The sequence below is a fragment of the Phyllobates terribilis genome, unplaced genomic scaffold (genome assembly GCF_046119375.1).
Source record: "Phyllobates terribilis strain yellow unplaced genomic scaffold, ASM4611937v1 Scaffold_3__8_contigs__length_932513732, whole genome shotgun sequence".
NCBI lineage: Eukaryota > Metazoa > Chordata > Amphibia > Anura > Dendrobatidae > Phyllobates > Phyllobates terribilis.
Window position 1 is genome coordinate 462,326,755 of NW_027362763.1, and position 26,097 is coordinate 462,352,851.

Consider the following 26,097-nt stretch of genomic DNA (forward strand, 5'->3'; position numbering starts at 1 on the left):
TTTAAGCAGGATATAGACTGCCATTGTTTCCACAGGACTATGTTCACCGAATGATCTATTAAACCGGCTACTAAAAATGACCACTGACCGGCAAACGTGTTTTACCGCTGTGCATCACTTGGTGTAAACACACCTTTATTTTTTTATTGCACTTTTTGGATAGTGAAGTTCTAAAGAGTCAGATGAGCTGTAAGCAGCAAAAGCGAAATACTTGTATTGTGATTATGCACTTACACAATTTTCTGTTGAACCTCAAAATCTGAAAGCACAAAATTGTATCTTCATAAGTAATTTACCGTAGTTTACTCTATTTTACCTTATTTTATTATAATTTGACATTGCAGGGTACATGATGTCATGCAACTTCTTAATAGGACAGCTTGGTCCTGAAATACCTTTAAAAATAAAAAATTGTAAGCTATCCTGTGGTTCTGACATCATTGCATGCCCGAACACTGTGGCTAGATCATTAATATAAAGCCCTTATCTAAAATACAGCTTGCAGATTGGGTAAACCACTGCACCTTCTAATCTAGATCATCACCACATTAGTTCTGTTTGTAATAATAATAAAAAAATTCTCCTATAAGGTCATATGATAAAATGACGATCTCAACATGTATGACTATTGCAGACTTGTATTCTAAGCAGAAAACAATGTCTAAATACTGTTACACAAGAATAGTCCCACTCCCCAGCCATCCCTTCAAGTAACTTCTCAGCTCAAGATATCAATGTAATGATTCTGTTGTTGGCACTGTATTGGTGATTGATTGAAATTAAGCAATAATTCAGAATATCTGCATCATTCTGACACTATTTGCTGAAAATAATTGATTGGTCACTGCTCAAATTTCCAATCAATGACAAGAGATGAATGTCCCCTAAGCAAAAAAAGAATCTAATTAACCTGATGATCAAGGGTCCGTGTTCACACAATGTCTCCTATTGACCTCTTTGTGTAGTGTAACCACTGTAGGGGAATAATAACTTGTCCTCTGCTTACTTTTTGCCATCAAATATTAATAAATGGAAAGAGCACATTCTATTGTGCAGGGCATTTGATGTATTCTTATCTGATACCGTCCATTGTGTTCATTAGAATGACAGCACTTACATGGTCCCATTTGTAATAGGGGATCCCACCGACTTACGGGGATTACCTTATAGTTTTGGCAACAGTGTATTTCAAAGCAAGGTGGGTTAATTGGAGAACACAATACACAAAGGTCTTGAGTTCCCAATGGCCAAATGTCTGGTGTAACTTGTAATTACACATTTTAGAAGAGATGAAAACTTAAGTATCATGGGACTGATAAAAACTTTGACTTCTAGGTGCCGTAGAAGATGATCAGACCTTTCAAGAAGTCACCTAAGGAACCAGGTCAGTTAATGTGAATGATTTGTTGTTCTCGTAAACATTTTAATATATTTGCCTAATTTTGAATAGTGATCATGCGACATCTTTTGCCAAAATCTAAGATGAGTGACATCATTTGCTTATTATCTTCTAATTGTAAATAATCAACTTTATAGGTTAGCATTAATCTATTCTGTATGGTTTTGCCACAAACCAACAGGAACTGCCTAATTTTGGCACAATTATTGGTTGTGTACAAAAAAAAAGGCCACTTGGGACCAAATCTATATACAGCTGATTATCTCTCAATTCGGTAGAAGTCTTATAAAAGTGTATGCAGAGCAGAACTGTACACCTTCTAGAAGACTTCTCCCTTTTTGTTTTTTTTCCCTCATTTCGTTGACTATTAACCTATATATGTGGTTCTGTGGCCATTATTGGTTTCTGGATTCTCAGTTATTTGTGGATATATTTTTTTATGTCCTCTTGTGTGATATTCTGTGGATGCATGTGCCTATTATTATATTGGATCTTTGCTTGGCTAAATAGAAAGTATGGAAAAAATATATATTTCAAGAGGTTGTCCACTACTTTATCATTGATGACCTATCCTTAGGATAGATCATCAATATCTGATTGGTCGGGGTCCTACACCCGGCACCCCCGCCAATAAGCTGTTCTCGGTGTTGGAGGGCACCAGACAGAAATTCTAAATTGCGGAGCTGCTCAGTCTACTGATGGTGTCTGCTTCCGGGTACTGCACGTCTGTTTCCTACTGATTTGAGTAGGATGTGGAAATGAAGTGGCTGGGTACTATCAGAAGACTGAACTTCTCCGCAATTGAGCGTTTCCAGCCACCGACACCAAGAACAGCTGTTCGGCGGGGATGTCGGGTATCAGACCCCAAACAATCAGACATTGATGACCTATCCTAAGGATAGGTCATTGATGATAAAGTAGTGGAAAACCTCTTTAAAGCGAACCTGTCAGCAGGATTTTGCTAAGTAAACTACGACCGTGTCATATTGGGGTTGCTGCACTGATTAATATGATACCTGAGGTGATGAAATCCGTCTTGTGGTTGTTGTGTAATCAGTGTTTGCAGTTTTGAGTTAATGATATGCCCGTGCTCAGAGGCGGACTGTAGGCAGGGCCTTTCCTTGGTGCCTAGGCCAGATCAGCAAGATAAGACCTGCCCACAGGCTGCCCACAAGCGCAAGTATGTTCCTCATCATAGGGACAGCCAGATAGAGAAACAGGGGCGGCATGTGGGCAGGTCTTATCTTGTTGATTTGGCCTAAAGCAGGGTTCCCCAACTCCAGTCCTCAAGGCCCACCAACAGGTCATGTTTTCAGGATTTCCTTAGTATTGCACAGGTGATAATTCCATCATCAGCACAGGCAATAGTTACATCACCTGTGCAATACTAAGGAAATCCTGAAAACATGACCTGTTGGTGGGCCTTGAGGACTGGAGTTGGGGAACCCTGGCCTAAAGCACAAAGGAAAGACCCTGCCTACAGTCCTGCCCCGAAGCACTGGCATATCATTAGCTCAAAACTGCAAACACTGATTACACAAGAACCACAAGACAGATTTCATCACCTCAGGTATCATATTAATCAGTACAGCAACCCCAACATGACACTGCCTGTAGTTTACTTAGCAAAATCCTGCCAACAGGTTCGCCTTAAGCATGTGTGTTCAGATCACTGCATGGAGAACATATCTTACATACTGTAGGGAAGTCAATGATTAGATCTCGGTTTGTCGTTTTTTGATTTAGTACATTCTTTCGAACTGTTTCCCAAACCACTTCTCAAGGCAACCCAACCCATCCTTGAAGATTTCCATAATGTCTGAAAATGGAGGATCTCTAAAGTTAGCCTGTTAATACCTTAAGCATTTTGATCATTGCTGATTACAATGTTTTGTATGTGATGTGAACCATCATACGGTAAAAGACAAATTGTGACTATTCAACAAAGTAGATTAAAAAAAGAAAACTTTTTTTTTTTTTTTTAAAGTTCGCCTGTCAGCAGGATTGTGCTCAGTAAGCTACATACATTGTCAGGTGGGTGGCATTACACTGATTAAAATGATACCTTGGTTGATGAAATCCATCCTGTGGTTCTTGTGTAATCTTTACTTTCAGTTTGGAGATAATGATATGCTCGTGCTCCGGGGCGGCCTGTGGGGTGGGCTCTATCTAGTGCTCAGTTTACTTATTCATCTGTATGTTCTTATGACGGCTCACTGTGCCTTCTCTGACCTGGCTCCTATTTTACCTAGCCCTGCACTACTAGATGCATTATGTAAAATAGGAGGCAGGTCAGTGAAGGCACAGTGACTTGTCCTAAGAGCTTATAGCTGAATATGTAAGCAGAGCACCATATAGGGAGCCAACCCACAAGCCGCCCCAAATCACGAGCATATCATTAACTCCAAACTGAAAGTAAAGATTATAAAAGAACCACTGGATGGATTTCATCAACCAAGGTATCATTTTAATCAGTGTAATGTCACCCACCTGACAGTGTATGTAGTTTACTGAACACAAGCCTGCTGACAGGTGCGCTTTAAGTTTCTTAATCACCTTTTCAGTCCTGCTAGGGAACCTCATATTGCAAACTACTAATCACTTCTATAATGTTAGTATACCAAAACATTATTTCATGTCAGTGATAAGCTGACAAGCAGTCTACCTTATTGTCATGCCAGATTCTGGGGCCCTTGTAATATCTTTGGCTGCCATGGCCACCCGTTGGTGCACTTCGTATACACCATATTAACCCCTTTGCGCACCATACCATGCATGTACATCACAGGTAAGGTGAACATGTTTAGTGTGGGCTCAGGAGCTGCTTACGTGTTTTTGTTTTGTTTTTTTAAACAAATTTCAGAAATGTTTTTTTTCTTCTTAATATAATATATATATATACTGTATAAGGTTTTAGTATCACCGTAATCCTGCTGACCTTGCGACTCATACTCATTTTTACTGCATGTAATTTTTTCAAAGTTCGCAAAATTGCATTTTTTTTCTCCGTCTCACTCCACTTTGAATTTTTTTTTTCTGTTTTGTGTTTTTTGTTGTTGTTGTTGTTGTTTTTTTTTTTTTTTAGTATTTATGGAAAAACAAATGGTGTCATTAAAAGCTATCTCGTCCTGAAAAAGAAAAGCCCCCAGTGGCTATATTGGAAAGAAAAGGATGGTCCTTCTTACAAGGGTAGCAGAAAAAGAAAACAAAAATGAAAATCAGCAGGTTCTGAAGGGGTTAATAGCCACAAGGTCTTGATGGTAATGCTGCAATATAATTGTCAAAATTTGCAGCTAATTAACACAATTTGAAAACCTCACCCAGTGTATGTGGGCATGGCTCTGGATGCATGGTGTAACCACAATGTGATGATGTACACTTATCTCTTGAGAAAACTGCGTCATTTCCCGACGCATACGGAAAGAAAAAATATTTCAATCTTATAAATTAGGAAATGAATAGCAAAAGTTGTCTATAGGTATGAAAATGGCAATTGGTTCTCCTCAACATTTCCTGAACCACATGTTTGGAGAGGAGCCAACTAGGCCTATGATGAGAAGCACCTGGCCATTATTATGAAGAATGGAGGTTGAACTCTACTGTTTTCGGTGTGTGGTACTGCAGAGATGCAGGGAATGTAGTCTGAATCAAAGCAGGAGAAATGCAGCATCTTGCAGGAAAACATTGGAGAACTATTTGTTCATCAGTTACTAAGCTGCTCTTAGGGCCCTTTTGACCTCCACCATCAGTGATCCAAAACATAAGGCCAAGTTGACCCTTCAGTGGCAACAGTGAGGGAGCAATTGAAGGTTTGGGTGTAACAATCAGTCTCCTGATCTTTGTGGAGAACTGAACTTCATACAATTTATGATAATTCTTCCATGGCCGTCTAGGATCAGGAGGACGATACAGTACAACATTGATTTTGTTTTTTTTGTGTTTTGGGGGAATAGAAGAGGGGGTTGTTTATTTTAGTGTTTTGTTTGGGGTTTTTTTGTGTTTTTTTTTTTTTATTTCAGTGGACCTATATGAAGGATTGTTTTAGTATCACCTTTTTTTTTTCTTTGCATGCTGACCTGGTGTTTTTCATGGTACTATTTTAGAGTACATACAACATTGTAATCACTTTTCATTGCATTTTTGTGTGAGGTATAGCAACCAAGAATGCCAATTTTATATTTTCATAGATTGGACTTTTCTGGACATGGTGTTACCGAATTTGCTTACTTTTTAGTATTATTTTTTATTTTTTGTAAGTTTAAAGTTGAGTGATTTCAATGGCATGTTTTTATTAAATATTTTCTCCTTTTTAGTTATTTTTTGTCCGTCACCCTAGAAGACTTTAAACCTGCAATCTTTAATAATAATAATAATCTTTATTTTTATATAACGCTAACATATTCGCAGTGCTTTACATACATTATCGTCGCTGTCCCCATCGGGGCTCACAATCTAGATTCCCTATCAGTATGTCTTTTGAGTGTGGGAGAAAACCGGGGAACCCGGAGGAAACCCACAAAAACACTGAGAGAACATACAAACTCCTTACCGATGTTGTCCTTGGTGGGATTTGAACCCAGGACCCCAGCACTGCAAGGCTGCAGTGCTAACCACTGAGCCACCATGCCGCCTGTAATCTTTTGATGACTTCTGCTATATAGGGCAATTCTATAGTTATTACAAACTATAGATCAAATTAGTCTCCTCTGAATCCTAACCTTTGGCTGGACTTCGATGGAGAAGTAACATGACAGCGATGTGGGCTTTCAGCCATGACAACCATTCAGCATACCATAATGGGGGTTGAATGATGCCCAGACAGGATCGCATTCCTTAAAGGGGTTGTGCTACCATAAAGAATACTTTTTAACCAAGCAGAAAAGGTCAAATAAATGGTTTTGTAATTTACATTTATTAAAAATTATGCTTCGTTCAATAAATACCAAGCTTTTATCTTCTGAAGTATGCTCCCTAGCGCCCCCTGGCATTATTCCATTCTGTCCTCGTAGTGGCGATCAGCTGGTTGAGGTTAAGCAGATCATGACATCATAAGACGTCCCCCAACTTCCCACCCCCCAGTGTACACAACATAATCTCCCTCATACAAGCCTGACAGCCCAGGGAGCAGATTGCTTTGGAAGTGTGTCAGCGAGTCTCCCAACACCCCTCTGGGTGAGATCATTCTGCTTCACAGACCTGTGATTGCAGAGAGAAGCTTCCACGCTCACAGGTCTGTGAAGCAGAACATCTCACCCAGGGGGGGTTTGGTTGGGAGATTCACTGACACACTTCCATAGTGCTGCTGTCAGATTTGTATGAGGGAGATTACATTGTACACACTGTGGGTAGGGAGTTGGGGGGGACCTCTTATAATGTCAGGAACTGCGCAAACTCAACCAGCTGATCGCCCACTACGAGGATGGAATGTAATAACGCCAAAGAGCATAATTCAGAAGATAAAAGCTTGGCATTTATTGAACAGAGCATAATTTTTAATGTAAATTACATAACAATTTGCACCTTTTATGCTTGATTAAAAGTATTCTTTATGGTGGCACAACCCCTTTAAATGCTGTTATTAGAGATTTGATGGCAGCGTTTAGTGGGAAGCTATCATCAGAGAATGACTTATTATTTAAATCAGGTTTTGTTACTTGTGTTTTTGTTTTTTTTTTGGCTTCCCTACATAATCTTTAATTATAAAGGGAAACAATATATATAATTTTGCAATTTTCTTACTGGCCACTAGGGATTTTTTAGACTCTTACTTCCTGTACTTTTAGGAAGCGTTTTTAGCAAGGATCCATGGGAGGCTCGATGACCATGACAGATCACATCTCTATCACTTCTATGCACAGCTAACACAGGATCCACCAATTGCAATAGACTATGTGACAGCTGACCCTGCTTCCCCTCTCTTCAGTGACCTTTCCACTGTCACTAGATACTTCAATGCACAAGATGGGGTCGAGATTTTATCTATCTATATATCTATCTATCTATCTATATATATATATATATTTTTTTTTTTTTTTTTACACAAATTGTGATCCGTTTAAGAAAAAAAAGACATTTCGCACAGAAACCTTATGGATCCATAACTTTATTTTTTCTGTCCACACAGAGTGCTTGTTCTTTGTGGGATGAGTTGTACTTTTTAGTGACGCCATTCATTTTACCACGTGGAATTCTAGAAAATAGGAAAAAAAATTACAAGTGCGGTGAAATTGCAAAAAAACACACGCAATTCTGAGATTATTTTTGGGAATTGTTTTTACAGCGTACTTTGTGTGGTAAGAAATGACGTGGCAATAGGATTCTCCTCATCAGTACGATTACAGCGATACCAAACTTTTTTTGAAACTCCATTTTAGTCCAATTAGAGGACTTGAACCTGCGACAGTCTGATAGCACATTATTGCCGCATGTAGTAAAAATCAGTCTCCTTTTGAAGCCTCAGTCTGGGTTTCAAAAGAGCTACGTGTTAACAGGCGCTGGAGGTCTTCAACGGACCCCTGCTGTCATAGTAACCCATGGGCACCTCGCATTTGCGTCACAGGAGCGCTGTTACTGCAGCTGTCAGTTTGAAAGCTGTATATAACAGGTTAACAGTTGCGAGCTCCGCTCCACCCTCTGCTGCTAGAGGAAGGTCCTGGCTGTAAGGCCACGTTCACATGTTCAGTATTTGGTCAGTTTTTTACCTCAGTATTTGTAAGCCGAAACCAGAAGTGGGTGAAAAATGCAGGAGTCTTGACTTGTTTCTATTATACTTTTCCTCTGATTGTTCTGTTTTTTGGCTTACAAATACTGAGGTAAAATACTGAACGTGTGAACATGGCCTAATATACAGCCATTACCTGCTGGATATGGGGCAAGCTCACGCCATATACCCTCTACCGACTTGTGCTGTACATGTACAGCGGACGTCGGGAAGGGGTTAACAGAACCTAAACAATTACTATTACTGATTAAGCTCTAATGTACTTGGTAGTCAAATTGCATTTGAAGGCCACACACATTTTATTGATCACCTCTATCTCAAAAAGATCCCTTAATCTGACAAGAATAAAATGTTACTTTTAGGCGGAAAATTAGTTGCAGAATTGCTGCTGGCAATAGAAAATGCTCTGGAAATATATAGGTCTGTTTGTTCTGGAAGAATCCTTTCTATATTAGCATAGAAAGCAACATGAAAGTATACTCTTAAAGGGGGTGTCCACTACTCCCTATATATCCCCTATGTAAAATAATGACACCGATACTCTCCTCCTGTGTGGGAAACCTTTCAGCTATGTCGGCACATGGTCTGCTGGGGCTCGTGTGACGTTATCGATGGCTACTTCACTCTCGTTTCTTCGGACAAAACTGACACCCGGAAGAAGTGAGAGCTGCTGCTTCTCTGTAACTTCCTCTGGTTGTCCTTTTTGTCCGAATGATGTGGAGGGTGAAACAACTGCTGATGGCTATGTCACAGGGGCTCTGAGAGGCCAGGTGCCGACATTGCTGGAAGGCGAGTATAGCGGGCATTATGTTACATGGGAGACATAGTGAATGAGAAGAGGTTGTCTGAGTAATGGACAAATCCTTCAACCAATGAGGGTAGTAAAACCTAATTGTCGCTGGATGTGATATCTTCTTGTAGACAACATTCACACATTTCAGTATTTATAAGCCAAAATCGGGAGTGGAACAATCAGAGGAAAAGTATAATAGAAACACGTCACCACTTCTGTATTTATCCCCCACTCCTGGTCTTGGCTTACAAATACTGATATAAAATACTGACCAAATACTGATAGTGTGAACATGACCTTAGGATAGGTGATGATTGCTTGTTTTCACCGTAAAACACCTGTAAGTGCATATTTGCTACTGTGTAAGAGTCACAGGACAGGGAGGGGTTAAACATTTAAGTATTTAACTTCTATTGGAAATCAAGAATCTTCCCCTTATTGATATCCGAGAAAACAAGTGACCTCCACAACATAATTCACTATACCGAGACCAATACTACCACCTACAAGGAACAAATACTGCCACACTGTGACCAGACTACATATTATCACCACACAATGACCAACTAATACCACATACAAATGATAAATACCGCCATGCCGTGACCAGACCACATATTACCACACACTTCTGTATTTAACGTCCACTCCTGGTTTTGGCTTACAAATACTGAGGTAAAATACTGACCAAATACTGAACGTGTGAATGTGGCCTAAATGTGATATGCTGTTCTGTTAGTAGCAAATATAATCTGGTTACATTGATGGTTCTAAGCCTGACATGCAAACAGGTTCAAGACTTCCATGGAGTTTTGTTTAAATTATCTTCATGCACTCGCCCTAAACAGGGCTGGATAAGGAGGTTGTTTTCTTAAGTTAGTGGTCTTTTTGAGGTTTACTGTTAAGGAAAATGTATAAAAAAGTGGGCAACATCAAACCCTATCTTTAAGGCCACGGCCCCACTATCAGTATTTGGTCAGTATTCGGTCAGGAGTGGGTGATAAATGCAGAATTGGTGCACTTGTTTCTATCATACCTTTTGGCTGCGTGCCCACTATGCGTTTTTCAAGCGTTTTTGCTGCAGAATTTCCGTAGCGAAAACGCTTGTTAATACGTGCCCCATGTTCCCCAATGATGATCCGCACATTCTGTGCACATGCTGTGGAAACTTCCACTGCGGATTATCGACAAACGCTTCTACTTGGCAGGAAAAACGCATGTAAAATCCGCATGCGTTTTTCCTGCTAGGGAGAAGCGGAAAAAATATGCAGCATTTCTGCATCGTGGGCACATAACCTTTCTCTGATTTGTTCCTCACTTGGTTTTGGCTCCCACTCCGGAGAAAGAATACTGACCGAATACTGATAGTGGGGCCGTGGCCTTAAAAGGAACATTTCACAGCAACAGGAAGAGACCACAGCAATGGGAAGAGCCTCTGTGTCTTGTATATTGAACAAAGGTGAAAGGGGGCATCCATGCATGGATTTAAACTGCTCCGTCTAGTGGGCAGCATTAGATGGGAGGACATTTCTCATTTTAATAAATTGAAAAACTCTCATTCTGTAAGAATGAAAAAGCAATTTAAAAATGTAAATCCTAAACTGCTTGGCTGAACTACTAAAATGCACTGTAAGGGCATGGCCCACTATCAGTATTTGGTCAGAATTTTGTTTTGGAGTGGGAGCCAAAACCAGGAGTGGGTGATAAATGCAGAATTGGTGCACTTGTTTCTATTATACCTTTTCTCTGATTGTTCCTCACCTGGGTTTGGCTCCTACTCCTGAGAAAAAATACTGATAGTGTTGTCGTGGCCTAACTGTTAAACTGCATGTACCAGGATCATAACTTATATCATACCATAGGATAGGGGATAATTTACTGATCGTACAGGGTCCCCCACCTATTCTGAAAATGCCGCTCTAAAGATTTGAGTGTAACACCTGTTGAGCAGCCAGAGTTTGTTGGGTGTCGCTGCTACATCGCAGTGCTTGGTGCTGCGACAAGCAAGTCGCAAAAAATCCAACACAATTGGACTTTGTGACTTGCTTGTTGTGGTTGTACTACCCTCAGGAGCACAATATGACCCCACTCGCTTATATTGTGCTGCGATGCAGGAGCAACAACCAGTAAACTTTGGTTTAACAGGTGTTGTGCCCAAAGTCGCCATGTGTCCCTAGCCTTAGTTGGAGGTCTACGGTCACACCTTTCCTCCATTCATTCTGAATGGGGTCCCATTGAGCTTGCTTGTCCTCAAATTAATTTTAGAGCCCCGTTCTCAAAATTGGTGGGGGTTTCAGCATTCAAACCTCAAGTGATTGGGAAAGTCTAATAACTTCTAATCTTGGTACATATCCTTAAGGCTCCCATACACCTTTTTTTTTAAAAGCCAAGCCATTGAAATGAATGAACATTCATGTGTATGGAGAAGCTTAGAGAGATTGCTAGTGTAATTGCATTGCTTCCCAGAATTCAAAACTTAATGTTACTCGCCCTTCCCGGTTCATGCACTGCATTACGTCCCCTTTTCAGCCTGTTCCGGTCTTCTCTTCTGCTGGTTGGGTTACTGTAGAAACCTTACGCTCACCAATTACATCATCTTCCCGTATCATTTAAAACTGACTCAGGTGGCAGAACCCAGCTGAAGTATTCAGGTGGCTGGAGTTCTGACACTTAGTGCCACGGACATCGCTGCTACAACTCCCTTAATCCTGTCATCGTTGCTCCATCACTGCTACATCATCCACTACAGCTAGATCTCTATTCTAGTCATGACTTCCCCAGCTCTGCTGCATCAATCATTGCTTTTCCAGCTCTGTCAGTCATGACTTATTCTGTTTTGCTTTGCTCCTGTTCGTAATCTCTTCTTCAGCTTACTATTTCATCATGGTTTCACCCCAACTCAGCCATTCTGTTGTACCAGCTCCACCGGTGTATATTGCTCAAGAACTGCTTATCCAGACCAGGGGCTTTGAGGATTCACCTCACCAGATGAAAAATAAAACTGGAGAAGAATCTGTGCTGAAAATGAAGACAAAATCACTTTGACCTGTTAACATGTCATGCGGTATCTGGCAATAAGAAGCTTAGTCTTGTAAGTTAATAGGTGAGGGCCTCCACGGATCGGACTTGTTTACTAGCACATCACATGGATGCTTAATCAAAGAGTTATGAGAAATTTGGAGGTCAAATGAACACCTTAAACTTTTTTCATGTTCCTCAAGCCAATCCTGAAGATATTTTGTTGTGTAGCAGGGCACATTATAATACTGAAAAAGGATGCTGCCATTAATATAATAATAATATTATGCAGTTGCAATAAAGGAGTGCACTTTATCTGCAACAATATTTAGGCAGGTTGTGTTTGTCAAAGTAACATTTAGATGAATGCGAGGATCCAAGGTTTGGTAGCAGAAAATTGCTTACAGCATCACTCTGCCACCTTCGGCTTGCCTTCTTGCTAAGCCATCCACATGATAGAAAAGAAAACCTGATTCACCTGATCAGACCGGACCACCTTTTTAGATTGCTCCATGGTCCAATTCTGATGCTCACATCTGCAGCCGCTTTGGCTAGAAGTAAGTTTGTGTAGCTGTAGACTCGCCAATGTCCAGCCATTTCATACCAATCTACTATGCATTGTGTATTCCAATTTTTTTTGTAATAGACAGCATTACCATTTTTCAATAATTTATGGTATAGTTGGTCTGCGTGATCTGACTCGCACGCAGCATTAAGCCTTGGCGTACATGACACTGTTGCTGGTTTCACCAGTTTCCTCTTTTTTAGATGACTTTTTATTAGGTGCTCAATGCCGCATATTGCAAACAACCCACAAAACTTATTTTGAAGAAGATCTTACCTAATCATCTAGCCATCACAATTTTACCCTCATCAAAGACGCTCAGATCCTTATACTTGCCCATTTTACCTGGTTCTAACAGTTCAACTTTAAGAACTGACTGAAGAAAATGTAATGTGTACTTGCTCTGCGGAACTTGAAGTCCGTTTGAATTGCAACAGGTATTACCCCCATTTAATAAAGATGATCTGTATGCAGCTTTTACCCCAGTGGAATCTGCCTGGAAACCACTTTAATAATAATGCATAAAGTTTTATTACTACCTTGTAAAGTGATGGCATGTTGCCAGGATCCATGGAACACTAACCAGTCCTGTGAACAGAGGGGATGTAGCACTGTTTTAGGGTTGACTCTCCTTAGGTTTCGATCCACAATGTCACCCCAGCCGCCTGCAGTGCAGGATCATTCACTGGTGCTCCCAGTTGTACAGGGAAAACCTAAAAGGGATGCAGCAATTAAACCAGCACCGACTTTTTCATTCTCATGCTTTGTGGGGTTCTGAGAGGCTGAACTTCCACCAATCATAGGGATGGAATATATTAGCAGTATACTATCACTTTTTGAAAAAAAATACTCTAGCCTCGTGTTTTGGGGCAATGCATGAAATTAATCCCATATAGGAGGTTCCCTATGCCATACACAAAACTTTGAGACTATCTTACTCTTTAGAAGAAAAGTTGACAATTCGACTGCCTTGCACCCCTTCTTGTGCATATAACCTTAGGTTATATGACCTACTATGGGGCAAAAGCCTCTCTCAAAACTGTAGACCTTGTCAGACTGAACTACAAAGTAACCTGTAACTTTTGTATTATATGGTATTTGTCATTTGCTACACTACATACGCTTTGATACATACATACATGCATACATACATACATACCAACTTAATTTTTAAACTTTCTTCACTTCTGAGGTGTTTTTAGAGACCGAGACATGCAATACCATCCATCCAAAAAACAATCCCTCATATCGCTAAGTAGACACACAAAATATGCAACTTGTGACAATAAAAAAAAAATTATCGTGCAATATGCAAGGATCCCTTAAGAGTTTAAATAGTTCATTTTGTCTTTTTCATTAGTAAAATAAAATATACTATATGATAAATATGCATACAGGATTCAGGGATTGTACATAAAATACATTCTTTTAAATTATGACTTTTATTTAAAAAAATCGTCCTTTTGAAGCAAGTTTAAGAGAATAATTTCAAAACTTTTTCAAAAGACGAGCTTTATAAAAGTTATGGATGAGAAAGGATGTCGGGAGGATATTTGAGGACAAATGCATACATGAAAAGTAAAATACTCCAAAACAGCAAATTAAAAAATTATACGGATATAAAAGTACATTATAAAAGTAATAAACCATTTAATATATTTTTTAAAATCTGTTTCATTTTAATTTTGCCCCCAAAAAGTTTACTTAACGGAATGAAACAAACCAAAAGCTATGAAGACTCTCGTTAACGGAAAAATATGTACATACGGTAATTGCTTTACATGTTGACAAAAAAGTATTATCTACAGTTTAGTTCAGTAGGAACTAGCAACACTAAATCTTCAACCCATCCTGCGGTAGCCAGATGATGGAAGTCACAACCTGCTATCTGAAAAAGTTTAACAATTAAGCAATGAGTAGACTTTATAAGTCTGTAATGTTTAAGTTCAGTGGGGCAAAAGGTCAGGCAGAATCTAAAAATTAAAAACATAATGTGAAGGAAAAATTTTTGAAAAAAAATAAATAAATAATATAAAACTTAAACATAAGTAATGTTTTGCTTTATGGAAATATTTATTTTTACATTTAAAAATTATAAATACTGGCAAATTTAAAAAAAAAAGTAAAGCTGTAACACACACACCAGGTTTCAAAGGGTGTAAGGTGGCATTTCGGTATGAAGGTTTAACATGCCAAGGGATGATAATTGAATTAATGTAACAGTTTGTATTCATTTTTTTATTCCTACATTTTACTATGTGTAAAATTAGTCAACTAATTACACAAACTTTACAAGTGAAACCAATACTTATGCCTAACATTTGTTTTATTAGTTTTACAGAATCCTTTCTAGCCTCTAAAATCTGTCCTTTATTTTGTGTTACATTTTTGAAGCTTCTGGTTTAGTGGAGTGCTTTTGTGTAAAAATTGCTTAACAATAATCTAACTGAATACTTCACATGACGTAAAAACTGGTAAAACGACAAGCAAAAACCAACACAATATAAATTAATGGGGCGGTATAATTGCGCAGCACCATACCGGTTTTTATTTTCCATCTTACAGTTGGATTTTTTTTTTTTTTTCTTAGTTATTTGATTAGTTGGATATGACGCACCCCTGGGCCTGTGTCGCGCAGCGTTGCGCATGCGGGAGCTTACCCGGAGCCGGATCTGTTGAGGGTTGTAGTCTCGTGGCGGTGACCCGGTCCGTGCCCAGGGAGTCAGACTAAGTGGCGCTGTATTAGCGGTAGATGTTGTACGACTACGCCACCCGTTGAATGCAGCGAAGGAGCTGCCGCTGCAGGGCAGACCGCTGAGGCCGGTGGTAGGATTGTGCAGCGTGATAGTATCACCCCCAACGGGAGGGGTATGGCCTCAGGGCAGCCGACGTGGATGATGGGGGTAGCAGGAACCACTCGGAGACGGTACGGTGTAGTTCAGGGTCTTTACTGGTGACAAAGATAGACCCTCCCGGAGTACTGCTAGCGATTGGGGCCTGGTCAGTCCTTGAGCAGATGGGATCTCCCCTGGCCAGGCGGAGTTGTAGGCCTCCCAAACTAACTGTACTCTTCTGGCTACCTTGCTAGAGGCGGGTATAAGTAGCCCACGTCCCTGAGTGTACCGTGTGGTGCTCACCCGTATGGCCGGTGACTCGGGGCCTTCTAGTAGCTTCCGCTCCACGACGGCGGTGCTGGTCCCACGCGTGTGACCGTGCCTTCGGGTTTCTTGGCCAGAGGACCTGAAATCCCCTGCCGGTCGGCTTCTGCTGCTGGATAGGAGTTAGTCCCCACAGCCTCGGACTCCGGGTCCGGTGATAGCTTCTCAGTCAGGGCGAGCTCTGCAGCTGCCAGCCCCTGACTCCTTGTAGTACTGCTCCCACAGAGCTCCTGTTGTTTCTTCCTATGCTGCTTCTCTTCTCTGTCTCTACTTCTTCTCTACTCCTGGCATGGCCCAGGAGCTGGGCCCAGCCGGAGCCACAGCTCCCTGTCAGCCCTCCTGGCTGAACTCTCCCTCTGAACTCTCTAACCCTGCCTCAGCCCCAGGTTTATATAGGGGAAGTCCTTCCCCTCCCAGGACTGGGCAGGAGGTGTGGCATGCATAGGATTCCTGACCAAGAGACCTCCCACCTGCTCTCAGACATAACATTGCCGTTACTGTGGAAACCAGACCCCTGGGGTGCCACAGATACATTGAGGGATTTTCCATACTGTATTGATTTTTAATTGCATGTTTTAAAAGCCTTTTTCAGGGTGTTCTGTACTGCTATCTCACAACTATATGTAACACTTCAGCCTGCATTCACACATCCGTATGAAATGTATGTGTGCTGCCCAATTAGAGATAAATCTTTTTTTTTTTTTTTTTTTTTATTGGATGGCACGCGGTCCCATTGAGTAGAATTAATCTATTCAGAAATCCATTCGAATGATGATCCGAGAATGAGGTTCTTGAAATTAAGCGTGTGTCCTATTCTGATCCAATTTTTGAATATCGGAATAGCACATACTCATCAGACAAGCACATAGACCTATTAATAAACTGGACAACACTTTGCATGAATGTGTGAATGCAGTCTAACAGCAGTGAGTGAGGCATTAAGTAGCCATTAGCCTCAGCTGAGTATCTACTAGATAATGCTTTTAAAACCTACAAAAGACAAAAGACAAAAATATATCTCATACCCTACCATCATTATATATAAATGTAAAGCAAAGTTGCATAATAAATATAGGGTACTTAGTGAACTATTTTTGATCAAAAAAAGTATACAAGCCGTCCCACCAGCGGCAAGGTGACCCTAAATTGGGACGGTACCTATACTGCCTATATTAAAAACCTTACTGTATATCAAAGTTGAAGTAATGCATATAAAAGGGTAGACAAATAGGACTGGGTCCCAACTCCAGACCACCCAGGCCCGTGGTAAGCTATATATATACCAGTCAGCTCAACAAAGGGGATGCCACACCCTTAAATTGCACAGAATGCAAACAAGACAAAAAACCAAGCAATGTGAACTGAGGTCTAAGATGGTAGACATGCAAGAAATAGGAGCATGTTCACACTAGCAAAAAGAAACAAAACCTACAAAAGACAAAAATATATCTCATACCCTACCATCATTATATATAAATGTAAAGCAAAGTTGCATAATAAATATAGGGTACTTAGTGAACTATTTTTGATCAAAAAAAGTATACAAGCCGTCCCACCATCTGCTTTTGGCAGATTCACTCTCTGTACCCCTCCAATGCCATATAATCATTGTTTTAGAAAGAAAAATGGAACCTGTCCCAGTTTACCTATCTAGTAATTGAGTTCCGGTCCAAACTAGATACATGCGATGTGCAGCCCACTTGTATACCATCTATTGCTTGCATATTACCCATTCTCTCATGTGGAGTCGTGCTACATCCTTATTAGGACCAGACATGCCAGATCTATATAGGACTCCTATGGCAAACACAATTTATTGCAAATTTACGGTTCAAGACTGCAAAGGAATTTCAGGATTAGGCTTCTGCTTCACTTGTCTGATTGCTGGAATTTTCTCCTTTTCTAAATGCGGCCACTAACATTTTGTAGTGGTAGGAAAAGCAGGATGGAGGGGGATATGGCAATTGACGGTAAAGCAGCTGTGCTTCATCTAACGCACACGTTTTCCCTGTGGCCTTTTTATCAAGTTTATTAAATTGTAGTCCGCACAATTACATTGTAGCCTTTGTTTATAGCAAGCTTACAAGTTAGCGCTTCCATTGTTGCTATTCATTGCTCCTTATGGAATAAAAACTCTCTTAAGTGAACTTGTCACATTAAAAATTCAATCCAATCTGCAAGCAGCATCCTGTAGAGCAGAAGATTGATATAAGTTTGTGGGAAACTAGTGTATATATAGAAGTACGGTCTTTCATTGGATAGGACCGCCTACATGACTGAAAGGCAGACACCGAGCAGAGGCCTACATGAACAAAATATAAAGTTCTACTGAATACTTTTGTACCAACCGGTGTATCGTTCTGCTCATCTTCTGGCGCTGCATTTCCAATGTGACATGTTCACATTAGTGCAGACCTGATTTATATCTAATTATATGCTGGCTGTTTTTTTGTAATTAGTATGTCCCCACAATTGTAACAATAATTGGTGTTCTGATGCCCTTCATTTCCAGGGGACTGCCACCCACTGATTTCTCGTCTTCACAGCTAAGGTCATCCTGCTCATCTTAATGCTAAATTTGCAATTCCAGTATTTATAAAACTACCCTGACTGGGGGCAAATCTCATTGTGACCACCTGGTTTGGATCTCTGACTAGCTTGCGTGTTCTAGCATGCACTCCTTCCAGCAGTGTTCTCTCTCACTGGCCCACTCATTCTCACACGTGACTGTTAATTACATGCCTCCATCTTAGCAATTTCTCCATGGAACTGACACTAGATGATCTTGGCCAATAGGCTCCTCATTCCACACCACTGCAGAAATCATTTATGAATCCTAAACATGTCTGCAAGTCTTACACACATACACTGGTGGATGACCGATATCTGTGTCCTTGCTGCCTGGCACAGCAGTGCGCTCTGTAACATTTACCTACTCCAATGTGACTTCTATTACTAATAAAAAAAAATGTATTTGATTATTTTTTTTTTTTCCCCCTTACACAAGGGGGTTGGGAAAAAGCAGATACTAGATCCAATTTCACAAGTTTTCACTGCCATCTCTTTCAAAGGGAGGGCATGTGATTAATGACTTCCTAAATACGAGCCTAGATTTGGAAGAGGAACAAGAAAAAGGACCTCGGTCAACGTGGATTGCTCCAGGATGTTGGTAAAAGCCATAATGGACTGGTATGGATGAGGCATTAATGCACAAATCACATCCTATAAATGTTTATATGGGTATTGTACTGGGGGAGCAGCCAAGACAATATATAAATACTGAGGGCTATAAGTTTCCTATTGATATGAGCAATAGCTTTGACCTTAGCTGGCAGTGGATCTGTCTACTGAAAACGAAGATCAGCAATCCATGACTTATCTAAACAGACAGTAAATAAGATCTGGTCTACAATGAGGCAAAATGTCAGATTGATATTGCAGTCCTTCGTGGACACCCCATCTTGAACACTGCCTATTTTTATGATTGACTAGTATCCAAAATAGTGATTCCTTAAAGGGAATCAGTCGCTAGGTTTTTGCTACCCCATCTGAGAGCACAATATTGTAGAGACAGATTCCAGTGATGTCACTTTCTGTGATGCTTGCTGTAGTTTTAATCAAATGCGCCATTTTATCAGCAGGAGATGATCACTCGAGGACTAGTAAACCTGCTGCCATGTAGTCCTCCATATTTATGAGCTCCATATAACTCCACCCCCACCACTGATTGGCAGCTTTCTGCGTATCCACAGTGTACATCACAATCAGTGATGTGGGCGGGGTTAAACAGAGCTCAGCATTTAGAGAACTGCTAGATCCGCAGCAGAACAAGTGAACCCTTGCATCCCCAGTATTTCTGAAATTACCTTGATGGCTCTCTGACTGCTAACTTTATAAACACTTGTCCTAGTGGATGACGTGTGCCCCTCTCAGGCATTCCTGCCCTTGCTATACCAGTCCATTATGATTTTTTTTTTTTTTTCGTAAACCAACTTCCACAAGCAATCTATTTCTACTGAGGTACTCTTTCTTGTTCCCTTTCCAATCCAAGGCTCTCATTTAGGAAGTCATTAATCACATCCCTTTCTCCGGAAAGAGATGGCAGTCTAAACCTGTGAAGTTGGATCCAGCACCCGCCTTTACACAAACCCCCACCCCTCTTCCCCTCATCTAAAAAGGAGAAAAAAAAAGTCTGATAATACCCAGGTTTTACTTAAGATCTTACTTCCTTATCTTCTGGCAATGTTAAGGTTAGAAGTTCAAAAGTCAAGTCTCTGTATAGTGCTAAATATACAGGAGCAGAAGGGTGTATATAGTCGCATGCATTAGTCCATATACACATGTTAGATGTGAGGGTATAGTGTGCAGATTGTCAGCTGTGTATTAATAGTGTAATAAGAGTCACATTGGAGGAGGTAACCAGTGCAGAGCACTGACCCGTGTGTCTGCTATCCACCAGTGTATATGTGTAAGACTTGCACGTGTGTTTAGGGCTTCATTCATAAATGATTTCCATGCTGTTGTACCATCAAGCGCCTATTGGCTGAGAGCAGTCACTGCCAGCCCCTACATGCACTATGGTGATATTAGTAACAAGGAGACAAGTAATTGACAGTCACGTGTGCTGGGGAGCGAGCGCAGCACAGGGACCAGCACAGGAGGAAGAGCACGATAGACCATGCAAGCTAAATTTAGGATTGCTCCAAATCAGGATGTCACATTGATACAGCAGATCACCCCCAGCACCGAGGAAACCTCTCATCTGTCATTTGTGAAGCAGGCGCTGGCATGGCCAAAGGTTCTTGGCCCTGTATTTTCTTCTAGTGTGTAATGTTTATCTGTTAGACAATCGCTGCTTTTCAGTGGGCTGAGGCAGAGGCATTAGCAGGGGAGGGAGCTTCTACAACCTACTTGTAACATAACAAGTGTATAGAGCTTCCTTGACTCTGGTGGCGGGTCAGGAGAGAGGCTATTGTTTGCAGTGTCCTTGCTGCTTACCTCACACTTTGTTTCCCACACGTAACCCTAAGGACGTATTCTCTATTTGTCCTGGTTTTTGGTAGTCAACACACAAGCAATGTGCGCTGCATGCACATGCAATACGAAGTTGTGCAAACAGCCCCCTCCAACATCACACACCCCTCACACACGTTGGTCACTGCGTGAGATCTCCTACGTGAGAGCTTCCTGGGCGAAGTCACCTGGGTTATGTTAGGTAGCTAGAAGTTAGGTGCCCAGAGATGGCATCAATGCTGTATTAATATCATTATGTTCTCTTATCCAGGAGGGGCTGGTAAAGGTGGCAGAGAAGAACAAGGAAAGCTGCCTGAGCAGGAGGAAGAGGAGGAGGAGGAGGAGGAGGAGGACATACAGGTCCTGCGTGGTGCAGGCCACTGCAAATGGTTCAATGTGCGGATGGGATTTGGTTTCATCTCTATGACCAGTCGGGAGGGAAGTCCCTTGGAGAACCCTGTTGATGTATTTGTACACCAAGTAAGTGAACCCTTTTCCTTCCCCCTCTGTCAGCCACCCACTGTGACATGGCTAAACCACCCATTTTGACGTTGTACTGCTGGGCATGTAGTGAAGCATCTTTTGTGCCTTTGCTTGCTGGTTGTTTTTCAATTCTCTGTCCCTGGAGTGAGGAGGAATTCATGTAAGCATACTTGAGCAAGTATTCCTCCATTCTCCAGAGTCTTATTTGAGAACACCAAATTTTCCTTTTGTTGTAATAACTTTGTAATGTTTGTGAAAGTAATGGAAAAGTGTAATGTGCTATGATTTGCCTACATAAGATTTGCCGCACATCTCCTAATTAATAGCTTTTTCAGCAAGCACACTGCTTGATGCTAAATGTCTTGTTTTACACCAAGAGAACAAGAAATCAGGCTGCTTTATTTCTTCAGATTGATAATGTTGGTCTAAGAAAAAGTCTAACCGCCACCAAAAGACATGAAGTCAATAATCATAAACTTAATGGCTGTGCTTTAAAAGGGCCATGTTGCCTTTACTCTGGTTGTGAACAGCAGGAAATTTCATGAGTTCCAGCACTGCCTCTTTAAGGGCATTGAAGTCAAGCAAGCATGTGGCCACAGGCGGTTCATGCTTATACTTTGTGTGGACTGTGTACATGGTTTGTACCTTCTCCCTGGCTAATGTAAGATACTGCAATCTTCAGCACATGGGTGTTTCCAGATACAGTGTAAAGGGCGTACATAGTTTTCTCCATTTCTGTGTGTTGCATGTATGGGCTATTAATACTTCCATGATATAGGGTAAATCTATTCAGATTAGATTGTGGTTCATTGGTGCTATCATTAAAAAAGCAAAAAACTATGATATAAAATATAGACTTAGAAATTAGATTGTTCTATATCCACTTTTTCGACAAGTTCACTTATGAATGATGTTAACTAATATGAACACTGCAAATGATTTTTTACGCTCATTATTTAATAGTACTCCTTGTCCCACCCATCCTGTACCTATATCCCCTTGTGATTGCCCTGATTGGGGCCAAAACGCTGCCGCAAAGAAACAAAGCTCTGGTGACATGGAGCTTGACAGGTCACATGGGGACATCCCTGCTCTTTGCTGTAGCTTAGGCCAAGGCCCGGCTCTCAGTTGCTTTGTCTTTCTCAACAAATAGGTGTTGAGTGTGAAATCAAACGTGTGGGGAGATTATTTTTCTATTTGAGTTTTGTTTTTGTTTTTTTCATACTCTTTTCTTTTTTTCTTTTCTTCTTCCTGCTCCTTCCTGCAGTTAGTGATATGTGCCAGTCCATAGCATGATGTATTTTTTTTCTTTAGATCTTGTTACCTCAATCTCTCCTAGATCAGATGGCTATCAGTGTGTTTTTTAGCTCCTTTTTCATTTAAACCTCCCCACGGTTGTAAAATTGTTTGATATTTTTTTTTATTCATCTATAAAGCAAATTTATGAGATCGTAAAGTAAGAGATGAAGACTGTCTTTGTGTAACTATCTATTTTCATGATTGGTAAATTAGTTTATCAAATGCTTCAGTTTAATTCTAAAACTGATAGGGATGTGGAGTATTTTGGAATATTAATGTATAACTTGTAGACTTGGTCACTTTATCTGTTGATGTGGACAGTCTACGGTTATTTAAACAAAAATTTTACATTCTGTGTGTTAAATTGTATTTTCAGCGCTAGTTAGTAGCACTAGAAACCAGTGCTGTGGAGTCGGAATCTTAATAAAATGGACTGACTCGGACGCCTAAAATATATAATAAATTGGGTACAGTAGTTCAATGCTGTATGTGCTGAATATTTTTTCATAAGAATTTGGTAAAGTTATGAAATATCCTATAAATGTCTGTTCTACTTCTGATCTAAGGATCTAAACTTTTAGTTGAGATAAATCTGTGCTGCACTTTATGTACACGCTCAGTAATGAAGCTCCTCCTCTACAGATCAGAGGAAAAAGGCACTGGGAAGCAATGCCTGCACTTATCTCAGAACTGCTAGAGTGAACAGAAAATAGCTTGATTATTGTATCATAATGGTGATAAAGCCTGATGTTACCATTTTACTACAGTAAATTTAGGACTTAAACATGAGCCATGTATGAGGAAGTCGGAGTCTGGGGAAACTGAGGAGTCTTGAGGTTGGAGGCTTGGCTTACCGACTCCACAGATCTGCTAGAAACAACCTACTGAGCATTGACAGTTGCAATTATTGGCTTATCTAGGTGCTGTATGTCCTAACTTCTATGTATGGTATATTCTGGGAGCCAGTTATTTATTACATACATCAGCTTGCAATGTCTTGTCTACAAACCATCTTGGACATTTTCTGTCCTCAATGTAGAATTTGTTGCTTCTTTTACGTTATGCGGTCTCAAGACTTATTTCCTACACATAGCCAGGTCTACTATAACTTGATGCAAAAACTGAAATTACTAGATTATCCCCTGGTTTAGCATGTTCTAGCCTATAAGATTGTAAATTGACAATTTTTTTGTACTTTGGCAGTATAGAGGTTGAGTATTGATGTTTCTTGACGTTTATCAGCAATTCTTATGGCATAAGTTTTCTTTCTTTTTTTCTCCTATTAAGCTCAAATGGTTTATTGCTCATTAAAGCTAATTGGAGAGAAATACAGATAAGTAATCATTATTTGTTTTGAACATGTTCTTTTCTGTGCTGTATATTTAATCTGGCAACTTTTTTTAAAAAATTTTGCAACACCAAATGGTGTATATTAAGATCCAATGGGAAGTGGGCTAAAAGATTCAATTTATTCTATTGCTGAGTGTATTTTGGTACAACCGTGCATCTCTACTATCGTCAGCCGACTATTATTTCTACCCTAGCATGGTTGGGAGTTCATAGTTTTTAACTGAATAACAAAAATGTACTATTGTTTTGAATGCTATTTATATATAACATTTGTACATATTGTAGCAGCTAGAAACCGGAAATGTAAATGAATTGTGTTTATCACTGATTTTATTTTTATTTTTTACCTGCATAATACTGCCAAGTGTTTGTCCATGCCTGTCACACATTGTCCAGGATGTCTGTGAATAAGACCACATACTCTAAAGGTGCATTTACACCTGTCGACCGTGACCATTTATCAACCACGATCGGCAGTCATTTAATGACCTTTAGATAGAATTTTCAGCAGTGAATTCTATGTGCGCCGAAGAATTCGTTAATACACTTGTTCTTGGCCCATAGATATCATGTTATCGGCAGCACATGTACGTTTACAGACGACGCTGTGCTGCCGATAACAATATTTGTGCTGGCATTAACGTGTCAAGCATTTTTTGACAGTCCTTTTAATGCTGCTTTGGCATGACTCTCTAAACAGTCTGTTTAATGTCCTTGTTTTGCTTATTTTTGATTTTCCTTAATTTAGAGGCATTTTTATCCTTTTTTTTTCCCTCTTAATATTAACCTAAGTTGAATATATTAAAATTTCTTCTAAAAGAAGGCTCAATATTGCTTATTTTAACTGGTGGTCGTTTTTAAAATTGTTACTGTGCTGAATGAAATGCTGTTTGTTTTTTTGTTTGTTTCTTAAATATCAAATTGTCATTTAAAAAAAAATATTATTATTAAAAAGCTTATCAGGAGCTATTTTCTGTTGGCATGAATTAGATCAATATATTCTCAATTATTTATTATTGAGAACACATTATCAGCACAGATGATTTTCTGTAAAAAAAAAAAAAAAAATTATATATATATATATATATATATATATATATATATATATATATATATATATATATATATATATATATATATATATATATATATATATATCTATATCTATTCACTAGTATTTGTTAATTTGCATGTAATTTTGCACTGGACTACATGACATTCTTTTTTAGGTCTTCCAAAGAGATCTATGGACCATGTATGTGACATATTTAAACTTTAATAATATTTTGTAAGTATATAAGATTATATATGTGCAAATAAAATAAAGCTAGTAAGAGCTGAGCGCAGTCGGACCAGTTCTAGAGCTGCCAATAGCATAAATCGGCCATGTTTCTAGGCAGGAGTTGAACAATTTCCTCATTGATATGTTGTGTCTTGCAATCGTCAGTAATGCAAATGGTTGCTCCAGATGTTCTCCCCTTGTGTATTGTAGATTTGTTGTTCAGGAATATATTGTCTACTTTATCCCGCAGCGCCATACACGTTCTTTATTAGATGTATCTTTGTAACTAGTGATGGCATAGTAAAAATGTTTCCTTCTAGCCAGACTTTTGTGTAGGAGTATAAATTATTCTTCATTCGTGGCGCAGGAGTGCCATTGATTGGCTCATACATGGAGTGATGTGCTTTACATAGCTGTCCATATCCATGGGAAATGACTCGCTGACTTATTTCAAGCTTTAAGAGCTTTTGACGTTTTAACATCGGTAGAAAAATCCAGAGCTCTACCATTTGTCTTTACTATAGTCGTACAGCCATGTGTTCTGTCATATGAACCAATTTGTTGTTAGTTTGTGCTTGGCAGCCCAGGGGTTAACATTCCTTCCCCCCACTCCATTGAAGATCTTTTGAATGGGAGGAATTTGCACCCTTTGGCTCAGGTTGCAGACTCTCTTGATCAAACTAGGGAAGTTGCGGGTCATAGCTGTTCATTGCTTACTACTTCCTTTGGCACGTTTATGTTTTTCTTTAACCCTTTATTTTATTTATTAATTTTTGCAGTTTTAGTCGATTTGGCAAAGCTCTTCTATATTTGATTTGTGTAGCTTCTCAGGAAACGCATATTTTCTACATTATTTTTCCTGTCATTGTGCCTTTTATATTATGCTAAAAAAAATACTTTGAGCCTGATTGCCTGTGAGTTAATCAGCGTATGCAAGATTAGGAAAACTCTACTTTTTATCTATATTTTGGACTTAACCATTTTTATTTTAATAAATTCTTGGCATAATATAGGTA

The 26,097-nt window shown here is 39.7% G+C and overlaps 1 protein-coding gene across 1 annotated transcript in view; it reads left to right on the forward strand.

Annotated features, from left to right (window-relative positions):
* Nucleotides 1-1,332: 1,332 nt before the first annotated feature.
* The window catches only part of LIN28B (lin-28 homolog B), a 93,979-nt gene continuing 69,214 nt past the window's right edge, over nucleotides 1,333-26,097 (forward strand). The window contains exons 1-2 of the mRNA XM_073673177.1: nucleotides 1,333-1,384; nucleotides 20,939-21,147. Coding sequence (XP_073529278.1) covers nucleotides 1,348-1,384; nucleotides 20,939-21,147 — 246 coding nt within the window. The 5' untranslated portion in view covers nucleotides 1,333-1,347. The remainder of the gene's footprint in view (nucleotides 1,385-20,938; nucleotides 21,148-26,097) is intronic.